This window comes from Pezoporus wallicus, unplaced genomic scaffold (genome assembly GCF_028554395.1).
Source record: "Pezoporus wallicus isolate ANWC-B61680 ecotype Strahan unplaced genomic scaffold, APGP_CSIRO_Pwel_v1 contig_2132, whole genome shotgun sequence".
Classification (NCBI taxonomy): domain Eukaryota; kingdom Metazoa; phylum Chordata; class Aves; order Psittaciformes; family Psittacidae; genus Pezoporus; species Pezoporus wallicus.
The window spans coordinates 3,006,706-3,020,671 of record NW_026637551.1 but is presented as its reverse complement, the minus strand read 5'-3'; the positions used below and the strand labels follow the sequence as shown (position 1 = coordinate 3,020,671).

Genomic DNA, 13,966 nt, shown 5'->3' with positions numbered 1-13,966 from the left:
TAGGAAAACCATGTGGTTTTAATTATGTGTGACAATAATCTTATTCCACGCTATCACTGCCTGTGTTGACATTGTTAAAGATCTGATAAATAGGAAGGAATGATTAAAACAAAGAACTGAAAGTCAGAAGTGCAATTGTCTGCTCTGAAACTGGCTTTACGCTTATATGCAAACTTTTTGGTTCAAAACTTTAAAAGTTGAATGGATGAACTAGGCTTCTCAGTTTGCAAAAAAAAAATGTTCTAAGGAGAATAAAATATAAATTTATAATTAAATGCATTTAAAGAAATGGAATATAAATTTATTTAACATAGTGCTGAATGTAGGCCTTTTGTTTGAACTTAGATTTCTGCATCCAAATTATGAATTTTGCACATAAATAATTGAAACCCAAGAAATTCAGCAAGTCCATACGATGTTATAATTATCTTCATACATACTGGAAAATAAAAGGCTTTAACATTCTGGCATTCACAGTAAGTAATGAAAAAATATTTGTGTATAAATTCTACTTCTGAGGAGTTTGCTCTAAGACTCTAAGCCAAAGTATATATAAACACAGGGAATTTTAAATGAAGTGCTTATTTCAGCTTTAAATTTTCCTGGGTCTGTGAGTTATATCAGAGAGTTGAGTCCTAGAAACTGATAAGAGCAAATAGAGTACTTACTATGCAGAGTCATACAAGCTGCATGTGTAACTTGCCTACTTAAATATTGAGACCAGTATTACTTATTTGTGAAAATCTAGTGTGCAGAGCTGCAGACCTCTGCTAGGGTGAGATGTACTTCTGGGTTTGACACTTCCTGTTCACTTGCCTGTGAAAACGTAGGCTTGGATTAATATCCAGTGTTTACTTTTAGCAATTTAATACCCATTTCAAAAATCATTATTTTACTAGTGGCACAATAGCACTTTCTCTGGTTATCTGTTATGTTGATAGTATAATAAATTTAATTTAAATCATCATAGGTGTAGTTTAAGGCTTGATGAAAGCTATCATCAAAATTCTTTGACTTTACCCATTTCTACTGGGTCATAACTGGGTCAGTCTTCAATGCTTCTGCATTATATTACAATGTCTCCAGGGGAATTAATGAGGGTGAAAAGAGTAATGGTAATGCATAAATGATACAATTCCCTGAAAACCTAGTCATATCAAGACTGCAAGAGACATTTTATCATATTAGAAATACCACTACAATAATGGTTAGATAGCTGAAGCAAAGTTAAGATTATCTTGATTGTGACTACTCCATACAGAGCTTCCAAGTACAGACATATAAATTATATCAGTGATACTATGTAAAATTTAGGTCTGTTTTTCTCTGAATGAGAATACCCCTACAGAAGCTGGTATACAGAGACTGGTTTGCTTTAACATTCATGAATATCCCTGTATAGACAAGATGTGAAAAAAAAAGTCACCTGCATGACCTGAAAACTGTATGACATAATGCCTGTAAATCAGCTTTATTTCCTTTAGCATATTACAGCTTACTAGCACCCACAGTGAGAAAGGTCTTGCTGAGGCACCAAGACATCAGAGGAAAGGCTGGAATTCCCTTTCATATCTGCTCATAACATACTTTATATTCACTCAGCAGCTAGAGTTGTATATAAATCTGTATGCCTTCGCTTATTTTGAAAAGAACATATGAACTGCCTGGATACAAAAAGGGCTGAATCTTAAATCCAGGTATGAGGCCACCAGTTTCAAAGCCAGCCTTCCCTACTTTAAAGCCTTTTTAACTTTATGAATCATCAGCTAAAATGTTGCCATAGGCTGTAGTCTGATTAAAGTTAATTTATAAATTGAGTAATCTGGAGCTAAGTCACAACTTGTAGAGGAAACTGCCAGGAAAATATCAGGTGTGAAAGGAAGTTATATTGAGGTTCTTTGCTCATTTTGAGTTGGACACCCATTGCCAGTGTATAGTATAAAAATATATCTTTTGCTGAAATGGAAGTATGAGCAAAATGGAGACCTCTTACGAACACCAAAACTTGTGTGGTATGAACAAAGTATGTTTTAATCTTCCTGTACTTGGTAGTCTCTCCGATCATTTTATGCTATTAGAAATTTTAACAAAATTAATTAAATTTTCTATTTATCCCCAACGTTTCTTCAGAGCTTTTTTCTCTTTTTCATAAAAAACCCACTTATGAATGATTAATCAACTCCTGAAATAAAAAATATTCCAAGATCACCAGTGTTTTGTTTTTTTTTTTTTTTTCACTACCTAGGGAAATACTTCTTCCATCTTTTTGGGGTAACTTCATTTAGCAAAAGGTTGGTAGTGTTTGTAATGGAGTCGCTGATTCTTTAAAATGAAAATCCCTACTCTAAATCTCTTATATCACTTTGTAGTAGCTCTTACTTGGAAACATTATGTAGGCTGGACCCTTATGAAGGTAAAAGATCAAAAAAAAAAAAAAAGTGCTCCTGAAAAAGATAATTATAAGAATAGCAACTTCTGTCTCTATGAGCAGAAGAAACATGTTTTACTGAGTTGAGAATATATAATTTCCATTATATTATTTTCCCTCTCCTTCAAGGCTGTAGATAACTACTGCAAAGGATGAACATATGGGTGAAAATATGTCACCATCCCCCCAGAAATCTGCACAGAGTTAGCAAGGAACAGGAAGGCAGAATTTTTTCTTTCACCATTCACCTGAAAAATGCACGAAACATAGATATAGGAGGTTTTGGAATGCCTGTTACCAGGGATGCCAAAGATGTGACACTCTAGGGGAGACCCAGCTATCAGAAAAAGTAGATTTGCTTATTCTGTAGAGCTAGAAAAGCCTGCCGAGACTCTAACCCATGGGCATACTCATCTAACTGGGGAGTGGTCGAGGACTCGTCATGAAAGTAAGCACTACAGAAGGAAATGCTTCATCAGCTTGCTAAGCAAAGGAGTGAATAGGGATATTGCATCTCTAATGTACAGCTCAGAGTAATGGTTTGGTGGACACAGTTTGAAAGAAAATAGTGACATCTTTGAATCAGAGACCTAGGGAATATTTCACTCTCTGTAAAGCTTTGAAATGTCAAACCCTCGTCTTGGTTTGAAACTAGAACTAGTGTTGAAATTCTGAAGTTTTTGTGGGATGGAAACTTCCTTTTCCAATGCATTCTTGTCCTGATCTCAATTCATCCTGCAGGGCTTAAGGAGATGAAGTCTTTTTCAATCCATAAAGGGCTGGGAAGGAAGCCCCCAACAGGAAGAAAAAATGGATTACTGCAACAAATTGTGCCTAGAAATGTTCTTAAGTAAGCAGTTTTATACTCATTTCTATTGCATGTTAAGCCTCCTCCCCTTAAAGCAGGCTAATGAAGCACAGACTTTCCACACTGAGATCTTTTCGAGTTTCAAACTGCTGAAGTGCGGTCAGAGGCTTGACCTGCAGATTGTTACCACACAAAACATCACAAACGGCTTCACTAAGTTCCCTGACAATCTAATTGAAACCCCATTAAAATCTAGAAAATGCACTTTCAAGTTCAATAGGCTTTGGATGGAGTTCTTGCATATTTCTAAAGCTGTGCCTGTGAAGCTTGTTGCTATTGTGGGTAAAGTCCCTTATAGTAGTAAAGGAAGATCATGCAGAGCTCTGGAGATCTCTCAGTATATGGAAGATGTCACACATCCAGAACCAGGAAATCACAGGTAAGTACGAACTCCCTGACCTTCTTTACCATCTCTAAAATGAGCTGATTTTTTTATTGTTCTTACTGGTTTAGCATAAAAAATTGGTAACAAAAAGCCAGAATAATAGCAGCTAACCCCTACTTGGCCAAGCCTGAATTGTCTTCTGGCATACTATACTACAGTTCTGCTCAGAGGTAAAGATTCCATGCTACATTTTTAGGCTGAAATCCCACACTTCATGCTCACTCTGATTCCCAACCCCCCAAACACTTTTACTCCACTGACAGCCAATGAGTTGGGAAAACAAAAATAGGGACATTCCTGACTCTGAGATACATTTGCAAAATAATCTTTACAGGACACTGCAAGAAAAAAGACGTTCATCATGTTAACAAAGCAACTGTTCATGTATAGTTTAAAAGCATTAAGTTAAAAGTCCCACAACAGGAGATGGAACTAACTTACTGAGTGCGTGCATGAATGTTATATATGTATGTGTTCCCCTTGAACTCTGGCTCAGTTTAGCAGATTTTTCCAGAAATAAAACTGGACCAGCAATGACAGGTTTTGCTTCAGACCAGCTAGACTACAAATGCCCTGAAGTAAAAAGTTTTCATAATAATTTCTATTCAGTATTAAGAAACTCTGGGCAGGAAATAATGTAATAAAGCAAGCTTGCAAATCTAGCCAATTATAAATAAATCTCTCTGGTTTTCAAAGGGCACGTCTGCAGTTCAAACACAAGAAGTTCTGAGAATCCGAGAAAAACAAAGTTGCCCTTCACACATATACCAATCTGGGGCTCAATCTGGGACTTGTGTTGATTGTCACTACTCAGCTGAAGAAAGTTTTGGATCGGAGCCACTGTTTCAACAGGGTCCAAAATCCTGTTTTACAATCAGGACGAAGAGCTGTTGTACTGTTAAATTACTGTGGAGAGAACAAGCTATGAGCTGTACAGCAAACAGGAACTGGATTGGTGTCTTTGATGAAACGACTCACAACCCCTGCTGAAGTGATATCTGCCCTTCAATTCACTGACACCTTATGATGAGAGTTCACAGCCTCAGCATTTTTTTGGCACAGCCTGCTGATACTGTCCTGTGACAGGCAGTCTTGTGCAGCTGGGCAGAGCCCTCCTATGTCCCAAGGAATTTAGTTAAAAGCACACCAGAATCAGCAATTGCAATTGAAGACCATAAGATGATTTTCACAACATCAAGGCAATTTGTGACTGTGCTGTTAACAGTAGCCCCAGTGACATGTGCAATCAATGTACTCACTTGGCACTTGAGCCAAACAAAACTTGCAACTATTCAGGCAGTGTAAACAAATTTCAGTCACTGATAAGTAGCCTAATTGTTAAATAGAACCACTGTAGTGACTGAGATCCACCTTCCAACACACCAAGCGTGTGGCTGGCCAGCTCAGTGATTTGTCTTTGTTTGTTGCCTTATGTACCACTCATCCACTGGAAACGACTTGCAGATCCTGCTTGATATCTGCCCCAAGACCCAGCATTCCCAGCTAGGCAGGGTTGTCTGCTACTGCTGTTTTTAAACCCAGACCAAAACCCTCATGGAGCCACAGCCGCCCAGCACAGCAGATGCAACACTCTGAGAATCAGTGTTTCGGCCAAAGCTCTAGAACTAAACAGCAAACACCCAGCAGCAGAAGGAACTCAAGAGAAATTCCTATTTCTCAGGTTTTCCTCAGGGAAAAGAGTAACTATAACCTCATTCTGAAATCACCCTTGATCTAAAAAGAAACAATTAAATCAATTTAAAAGCTACAACTTTTAAATGAGGATTTGTAGAGGCATTAAAATTTTGGATGTGGAAAAAATGCAGCTCCTATCCTTATATGCAAATTTTGCTAGAAGGAATCTTCCTACATAAAAAAGACTGAATTTTTCAGATTCAGTCATACATAACCAACCAATTTATCGTGTGGGCCAACACAGGAGCCCACAGATGTGGAAACAAAGTTCACTCTGATGATACAGGAATCCAGAGGCTGCTGTTCTGTAAGGAGCAACATTTAGACGGAATTGAATTTAAGAGTTCATAAAGAGATGACAAGAGGAAGAAAAGAAGCTTTTGTGATTATTTATATTCACCTATCCAATTCACAGTTTTATTTCTTTTTCTCTGGATCTGTGTTCACATATCCATATTCTGGCAGAGTAAGAAAAAGTTTCTGCTTTATTCTTGCGTGTTGTGATTGGAGAGAACAAAAACCCCTTGTTTCTTTAGTCAGTGCTCTATAGCAGGTTTTTATTGAAATGCTTGATTTTCTCAAAAAGTCACACATACTGTCTAAACAGATCACTTACTTAGCATTGCCAGTGGAAAGATTTTCTAGGTTTTGTAGAAGATGAAAATATTACAACAGAGGGTGATTGCAAAAGCCATTATAAGTCAAAACTCACCAAGGCAGCTCTCGCTCAGCTCCCTCAGACCAATGTGCTTGAGAAAGCAAAAGTAAAGTTAATGAAGTCTGCCCTCTGGACCCATCCTCCTAAACGATGAAGTACTACACTGTAAAAGCATTTAATTGGCACTTGTGACACATTATATTTGACTGTGATCCTTTGTTAGCTCTGGTGACTTCATGACATGCTTGATACTGCCACTCAGACCTCTCTTCTGTTGGGTGTACAAGTTTCCTTCTCTCAGACAGGCTTCTTTTGTTTACAGAAGCCTGTCCACTGTGAGCTGGATCAATGGTGATGCAGCTGCAGTGCTTTCCTACTAACAGTGCCAGCACAGACTTGCTGGTGCTTCAGGGCAGTCACATAATCTGTGTTATCAAGGAACAGACTTCACCCACAGCTCAAATACTTGAGAGAGACTGTATGTCCCCAGCCCCCTGCTGAAACTGCTTAGTCTGTGTGGTATTCTAACCAGTGTGTGTAAGAGGAATGCATGTGGGCTCCATGAGAAGACACTTGGGATGACAGGGGAAACTAGCTAAAACTCCTGTGCCCCCCCTGCCCTGGATTTGCACAGTGATTGAAAGCCTTGCCACGGTCTTCAGTGAGAACAACACATCTGTTTGGGGTGGGGGGAGGGGGGGAACACTCTCAAAATGCCCAGCCAAGCGTGGACATACATCTTGCAGCACTAAATTCTCTGTGCCACTCAACACACCGTAGACTTTTCAGTGTGCTAAGGAAACATGTGGACACAGATGACTTCATGGTAACTGTAAAAGAGCTCTCAGGAATCTCCAAACTGCTCTTTGGAATGCCTTCTTTTTCTAAGCTCCCAAATCACTATGTGCTTCCTGCCCTAGCAAAAGGAGGTGCTCTGTGTGCTACTGGTCAAAGACATACCCACAATAGAGAGTTTGTCTACTTGCGAGTAACAGCAGGTATTGTTTCTGCTGAAAGACCAGGACAAAATATCTGTGCAGTGGTGCCAATCTCCTTGGTACTATAAAGTGGAAAACTAATGGCTCCGGGCAGGGAGTGGAGGTCTAATAATGAAAATGCAGATTCTTTCATACAATAAACATATCCCTATTTCCTCACCACTGTCTGCCACAAAAATGTTGGTACCTGGCATGAAGATAGCAATTTAAACATTTGTCTATTACACTTATGAGTCATAAGGTTCTCCACCCCACTCCTTCCTGTGTGATGGAAAGATATGCTGAGGATAACACTACTTCTTTCATTGCATTACAATGATACTCATCAACAAGAAAACAAAATAAAAATTTATTGTCCACAGAGTATGAGATAGAAGAGGATGGAGAGTATTAGACAAAAAGTTGAAACAGCAATTCAGCTATTCAGCCTGACACAGTTTGAAAGGACCTGACCATCAGAAATAAAGAATTCAGTACTTTATGAAATGTTATGTCCCCAGAAGGCATCTAGGTTTCAATACACTCTAAAAAAACAAAAAAGAACGATTCTTTTTGAGTATTTAGGCCAAGAAGCTTGAGGAAGACATCAGAAACTGAAAAGCTACTTTAATCATAATGCCAAAAGGCTAGGCTAAATCGAAAGCCAACTTAGAACTGATCCTGTTAATAATGTTTTCTACATGTCTGAGGAAAAATAGCCACCATCTTTCCTAAATAATAAAGTTATTATTACATCTCTTGCATTTTTCTTCTGGTGTTTTACTACTTAAAAAGAGGAAAGCTACAAGCAGGAGCCAGAACTAGGTGAACTACAGGAGACTGAAATCCCAGCAACATGTAAATACCTAGACTTTTTTTCTGTAACAGTTTTCTTTGTTTTAACCTGACTTCTGTCATAACCTTGGTAGAAGAAAAAGATCATTCTTAGAAGCTGTCATGGGAGAGTAAATGCCTCTGAAAGTGAATACTCACTGATAGAAACACAAATGATGCCTGTTTGTAGAGAATTAACAGAACAAAGGCCTTCCATTGCCTCCTTTGCCATCAAACGGGCAATGACAGGCACTTTCAGTCCTCCTGTGTGAATACAAAACAGCAACACAGGTAAAAATCTCCTTCTGGAAGTTTCTGACAGAGTTTTCACTGTTAGATAATGTGACAAATTTAAGTGCTGAAAGTGAGATCTTGTCAAAATAAGCATGTGATCCTCAATGTTGCTGGTGGCAAGCATGGATAAGAATAGTCTTGAATATTACAGCCATGAGTGTGCCAGTGTGGAGTAATGTAGGCCAGTTGCTTCCAGAACTTCAGACAGAGTGGGAAAGACTCCCAGCTGCCTCCTTCGTCAAAACTGGAGTTGACCTGAACGGTGTGAGGAGGTCATGCAAATAAATCAGCTCCCAGGCTAAGCAATGACTAGAAATGGCCATAGGCCTAGGCCAATTTCTGCAGCAGTGCTCTAAGCACATCCCACAGAGACATCTGGGGACCAAGGTGTTTTCATGGGATTTTAAGAGCCTGCTGAGGTGGAAACCTAATCTATATTCTTTAAAATCCATATTTTACCTGTATCAAGCAAGTTCACTGTGCCAGTGAGTACAAAAGCCACACACTGAACACAGGTTTAAGTGACACTGTAACCTGATTAGTTGTATATTTTGGGCTGAGCTGTTAGCAGGAAAGGATCCATACAACAATGCTTATAGACAGAAGGGAGGAAGAGAAACTATCCATGCTGAAATCACGACAGACAGACAACATAGCACAGTCATCTATTTAAAGGAGAGCAGATTTTTCCCACTCTTCTGACATGATGCACTAGCCAGTGTAGCTTTTATTTCTCATGAAAAAAAATCGGAAGCACGCACGTATATATATATAGATATATAGATATATAAGTGTATATAGAGAACATAATAATTTGGTAACTTCACAGTGGCAAAATCACTTAACAAAATATATCTTCACTGCAGAAAAGTTTGCATTAAAAATATTTTTAGAATTGGTGATTCTCACCTGATAATCAATTTCTTTACCTATCACAGATTTATAACTGCAAATAAGTAATACCAAAATAGTAAGCAACAAAACAATGCTAATATTTGAAAAAAACATTTTATTGTGAAGAAGCTGTATGAAACTATCGTCAATACATTTCTGGCAAAATATTCAATGCATTCACTGCCTCGGTTTGATATGAACAATAGCTTTTGAAATTCAGCTGAGTATTGTTGGCTACAATTCTATTGCCATGCTGACTTCAAACATAAAGATGCTGTAGTAAGCCATTGCACTTTATGAAATCATCTTTTCTCACCTTTTTTTTTTCTTTTTAGATCAGTGGTTTTCATACTCTGTCTGTAGTATACCGGGGTCCATAGACTGACCGCTTTTGTTAAAAGTACTTTTCAGTCTCTGTGAAAGGTTGCTAAGGAAACTAAGTTTATTATTAACTGACTTGAACTCACTATGCAGTTCAGTCTTTAAGAATTGGTAAATTAGAAAAGTTAAAAACTACCTCTTGTAGTATTTGGTAGTAGATGTGTAAAGAGGAATATAATATTATCATAAATAGTAGACATTAAGATAGGCATTTCTGGTGTGCATCTGTCTTTAACTAGCAACCCATAAAATTGAAAGAATGCAATAGAGAAAGATGGACAGTTTTGGAAGAAGAAACAAAAGTGTTTTCTCCAGTCCTGAACTACCTTTTTGTAGTAGCAAACTTACTTAAAGATCTTCTCAGAAATGACCAACTTTTTCATCATTGGATCTAATCCTGCTATTAGAGCTATAATTAGACTGTCTCATTAGGCAATCCAGAATTTTGGGAAACTTGTGCACTTGGCTGAGGTCAAGAGGTCTAGATGATTCCTTTCTTCAGATCACAAGTGAGATTAGCCCTAGTAACTGTCTACTCTGTTTTGTTTACTGCAGGACTGCTTTTGGCTCTGAACAGAAAATCAGAGAAGAGAAACAGGGAGAAAAGCTTTCAAAGGTATATAAAGTGGCTGAAAATACAATAGAAGGCCAAAACCACATCAAATCTACAGAGGAGGGAAAGAGACAGGGCAATAAAACATGAACCTAGACTCAACTTTTTCTGATATTCAGCTGTGTTCAGTATTAAAAGGAGATGATGCAAATTTCCTTCCCTCCATCAACAACTACATGTAGTTCAGAAGATTAAACTGATGCAGATAGGTTCAAAAGAGTAGGAAAATATAACTAAAAGCACAAAGGCCATATAGAAACAAATAAGGATGCAAATAAATTGGTTGAAGGATGAGTAGATCTCCATTCACTGTGAAGTGTTCAGCAAACAGGGAAGCTGAGGTCTAAAGACATATAGCAGCTTGTTTAATCCTATCGCAAATCAATAGCAGATTTTCCAGCTTCATAGTTTAGTACCTCATCTTCTTCTGTGTGGTTTGGGATTTGCAGGGAGCAATAATCCTCAAAGATAATGTAAATTCATAGACTTATGAAACTTTGGTATATCCAAACTGGAAGCTAACCCATTGTTTTCTCATGGTGCTTTCAAATGAGATCTGCTGCTAACAATACAAACCTCAAATAAAATATCCTTTCCTCAAAAAAAAAAAAACAAACCAAACCCCACCACCACCACCAACAAGAAAAAAAAAAAAAACACCCAAAAAAACAAAGAAACAAGGAAACAGCATAAAATGAGAAAATAACCTTTGAATTTGTACACCTCTTCCAAACAAGGTAGAAGTCAACTTAAGAGAATGAAAACAGATAATTAAAATGAAGATGCTAAAATGATACAAGTATGAAGGAGGAGAGTAGGCGCATGAGAGATCTGAGCAGGGAAGTCATGAGGAAAGGCTTTAGGGTAGGGCTTCTCTCCTTACTTGGCACAAGCCACTGATGCACATGTCCAGTGATTCAGTGTAGCATCGGGTCCCATCCAGAACCTTTGGTGCCAGCTCCACAACCAGAGCTGCTCCTTTGGCCTGGCACTTCAGCGAGCATGGGTTGTCGAGGTCATTAGAGACAGGAAGCCACTCATAAAACTGTCCCTGGTACTTGACGTCATTGTGAGCAGAGCACTGCTGGGCACGAAAATCACCTGCTTCTGGTGGACAGTCCTGAAGAAAAGAGGAAAAGATAAGCAAGTCTGCTTGGGACAGCCAGTCGTAATGAACTGTAGATGTCTTAACCACAGCCCTGATGTGCTGTTGCTGAATCTCTTTGCACTTGTGTGCATATGTGGAGAAGTGTGTGTGCACAGCCAGTCTTTTCCAGACAAATTTTCCTCTGTGACTGAAGAGAAAGAAAAAAGAATTACATTATTTGTTTGTTTATTTGAGCTCTCCTCATTAGCTGTTTTGGTTTTTTTTTTATTTTTTTGCTTCATTAGTTGTTAGGGTAACAAGAACCAGAAAATGTGATACATGTTTGTATTTCTTTAACCTAAGTTTTCATAATTTGAGTAACTAGCAACTTACTATTATTTTACTGGGACGACTGTTAAAAAGCCCCTTCGTTAATCCTTCAGGAGGTTTGTGAGACATATAAACTCTACTCTGAACCCAGTACACCTGATACAAAAAACAAAGACCACTCATACTGCATAAAGTCTCTTGTTGATGAGAATGTGAGGCTCTTGTCCACATACACTTTCTTGCCATTATTTAGCATTGAAAACCATGAGTCAAGTTCTTAAGAGAGCAAGAAGAGTTTCAAAATCATAAGGCTTCAGGCAAAATAAACACGAGTTCTTCTTATTTCCTTTCTATTTTTTTGATCCTTGAAGAACAGTATTTCAAGTTTTCCTGTACAAGCAATCACAAAGACTAGAGATTAATTGTTGTTTTTTTTTTTTTAAAGTAACCAGAATTTCTTAGTAATTACAGGAATAGAGAAGGTAAGCTTTAATAAAAACATTAAAAGAATGAGAACTGTGACAAACAAGTAAATGTTGGCAATATGGCTGCCTCAGATTGTTAAAGTACCATAGTCCTCCACCTTGCTGCTGTAAGGAAATCTGCTCTTTAGTGATACCTGGTCAGATATGAGGTGAAATGAATACCTGTCATAAACTTTGCTTGAGGACTGTAACATTCTTTTTATTTTTAGAGAATCTTAGATGTCTATTATAGACTTGATATAGGGAACTATTTTTATGTATATACAACCACATAACTAGACAATGCCCTTTTAAGATGCTTTTATTCTCTGTCCTCAAACTACTTCATCCTATAAACATTCAAGTATTATTAGTGACAATTTTATTTACAGGTTTTCTCATACTCCAAGCTAGGAAAGTCCTGCTCCTACTGAGGCAAAATATCTCTTCTGAGATTTAAATAATCCCTTCTATTTTTCAGACCTTTTTCTACACCTTTATTCATTAACACTTTTCTGCTTGTTTCTAATAGGGCAGATTATTACAGCTTTTGATAGAACTGGCATGGGGGCTGCATGGCGCTTTATGATATTGAAGGATCGTCGTTTAGCATTAAAGTCTAAAATAAAACCTGTCTTAACAATTGAGCTTTCAAAGTCTCCTTTGGATATAAATTGTCAAAATCTTGGCTATGGATTTTTCATCTGTATACCTTTGGCTCAAACCCACAATAACCAATGCAGGTTCTCATTCACCGTGTAGTGGCAATGTGGTCTTAAGCCTAATTTGTATTGCACCATCAGAGCAAATTTTCAGTTAATTTGCCTTGTATTTGAATGTGATGCAGGCCAAAACCAATGGGTCAAGCTTCAGCCAGAAGTTCTGCTGCCTAAGTACAACGTAATAGTGTTCCTGCTACAAAAGGTTAAATGGATAAGGCATAAAAGAGAAAAAAAAAAAAATTTGGGTTGAATCTTGCTGTAGAAAAATATGTATCAAAGAGCAATAATCCTGATTTTTGAGGAGAGCTCACTGATCAAAGAGCTCACTGATCCTTCCTGAAAGTGGAGGTTGAAAGTACAAGCTCGTAACTGGGATTTTAGTGTTGGAGGATTTAGACAACAGACTGTTTTTCTAATGATATGTTACGGAAGGTTAAAAAAGAAAAAAAAAAATAGATGCTGAAAGTATTTCAGTTTGATTTTAAAATCTCTAGGAAACTTTGAGGCAATCAGGTCCTTTTTCTGATCTGGGCAACCTGTTGACATGAGACAAACTATGGACAGCAGCACAGAGTGAAGAGAGCAGAAAATTATGTGGGAAATTCATTATTCCTCTATAGCTGTTAACTAGAGGAAAAGTGGTCTTTATGTTCTGCTTTTAAACAGAATGAACAAGACAGTTACATCTTGACCCAGGATCCGTTTTAGCTCTATTTTCAAATAGAGAAGAGACAGTCACAGAGGAACACTGTGGCCACATTTCCTGCCACAAAACCTTTGGTGCATAACCTTCCCTGATTTTTTCTGTCCATAAATGAACACAGTCAGGTCTGTTGGCTTGGCTCAGGCTTGTTGCAGAGATCCAAGCCAATCCTCTTGTTTGGTTCAAGCTTGGCTCTACCTTCAAAACTTCCTGGCTTTCAATAACTTCATTTTTACAAAGACGGAAAGACCAAGTAAAGCACAAAACTTAAAGAGTTCATAATCCTACTTTGTGCAGTATTCAATACTATATTTGTTGTACTGGATTTTATTTTTAAATCAAAGAAAGAAAAAAATGTACCATCAACATAATAAGCTTTCAGGACACGGCAGGTGACCAGGACTGGTGTTAAATACTTCCAGTCTTTGATATCATGATCAGAATAAAACAATGGATTTAAACAGTAGGCCTTGTGTTTAAAGTTTTCATGTGAAAACTGAAGCCATTTGAAGAATACATTCAAGCAGTCAGAAATGCAGACATGCATACTTCTCTTGGCATGCAGATATGAAAAAGGGTCATGGCCTGGCCCACCACTTTACTCCTGCTGTGAAATTCCAAGTCCTAAATCTA

The 13,966-nt window shown here is 37.8% G+C and overlaps 1 protein-coding gene across 1 annotated transcript in view; it reads right to left on the bottom strand.

The window, feature by feature from the left end:
• ADAMTSL1 (ADAMTS like 1) overlaps positions 1 to 13,966 on the bottom strand; it is a 166,632-nt gene that overhangs the window by 122,856 nt on the left and 29,810 nt on the right. The window contains exon 4 of the mRNA XM_057406301.1: positions 10,911 to 11,147. Within this exon, the coding sequence (XP_057262284.1) occupies positions 10,911 to 11,147 (237 nt within the window). The remainder of the gene's footprint in view (positions 1 to 10,910; positions 11,148 to 13,966) is intronic.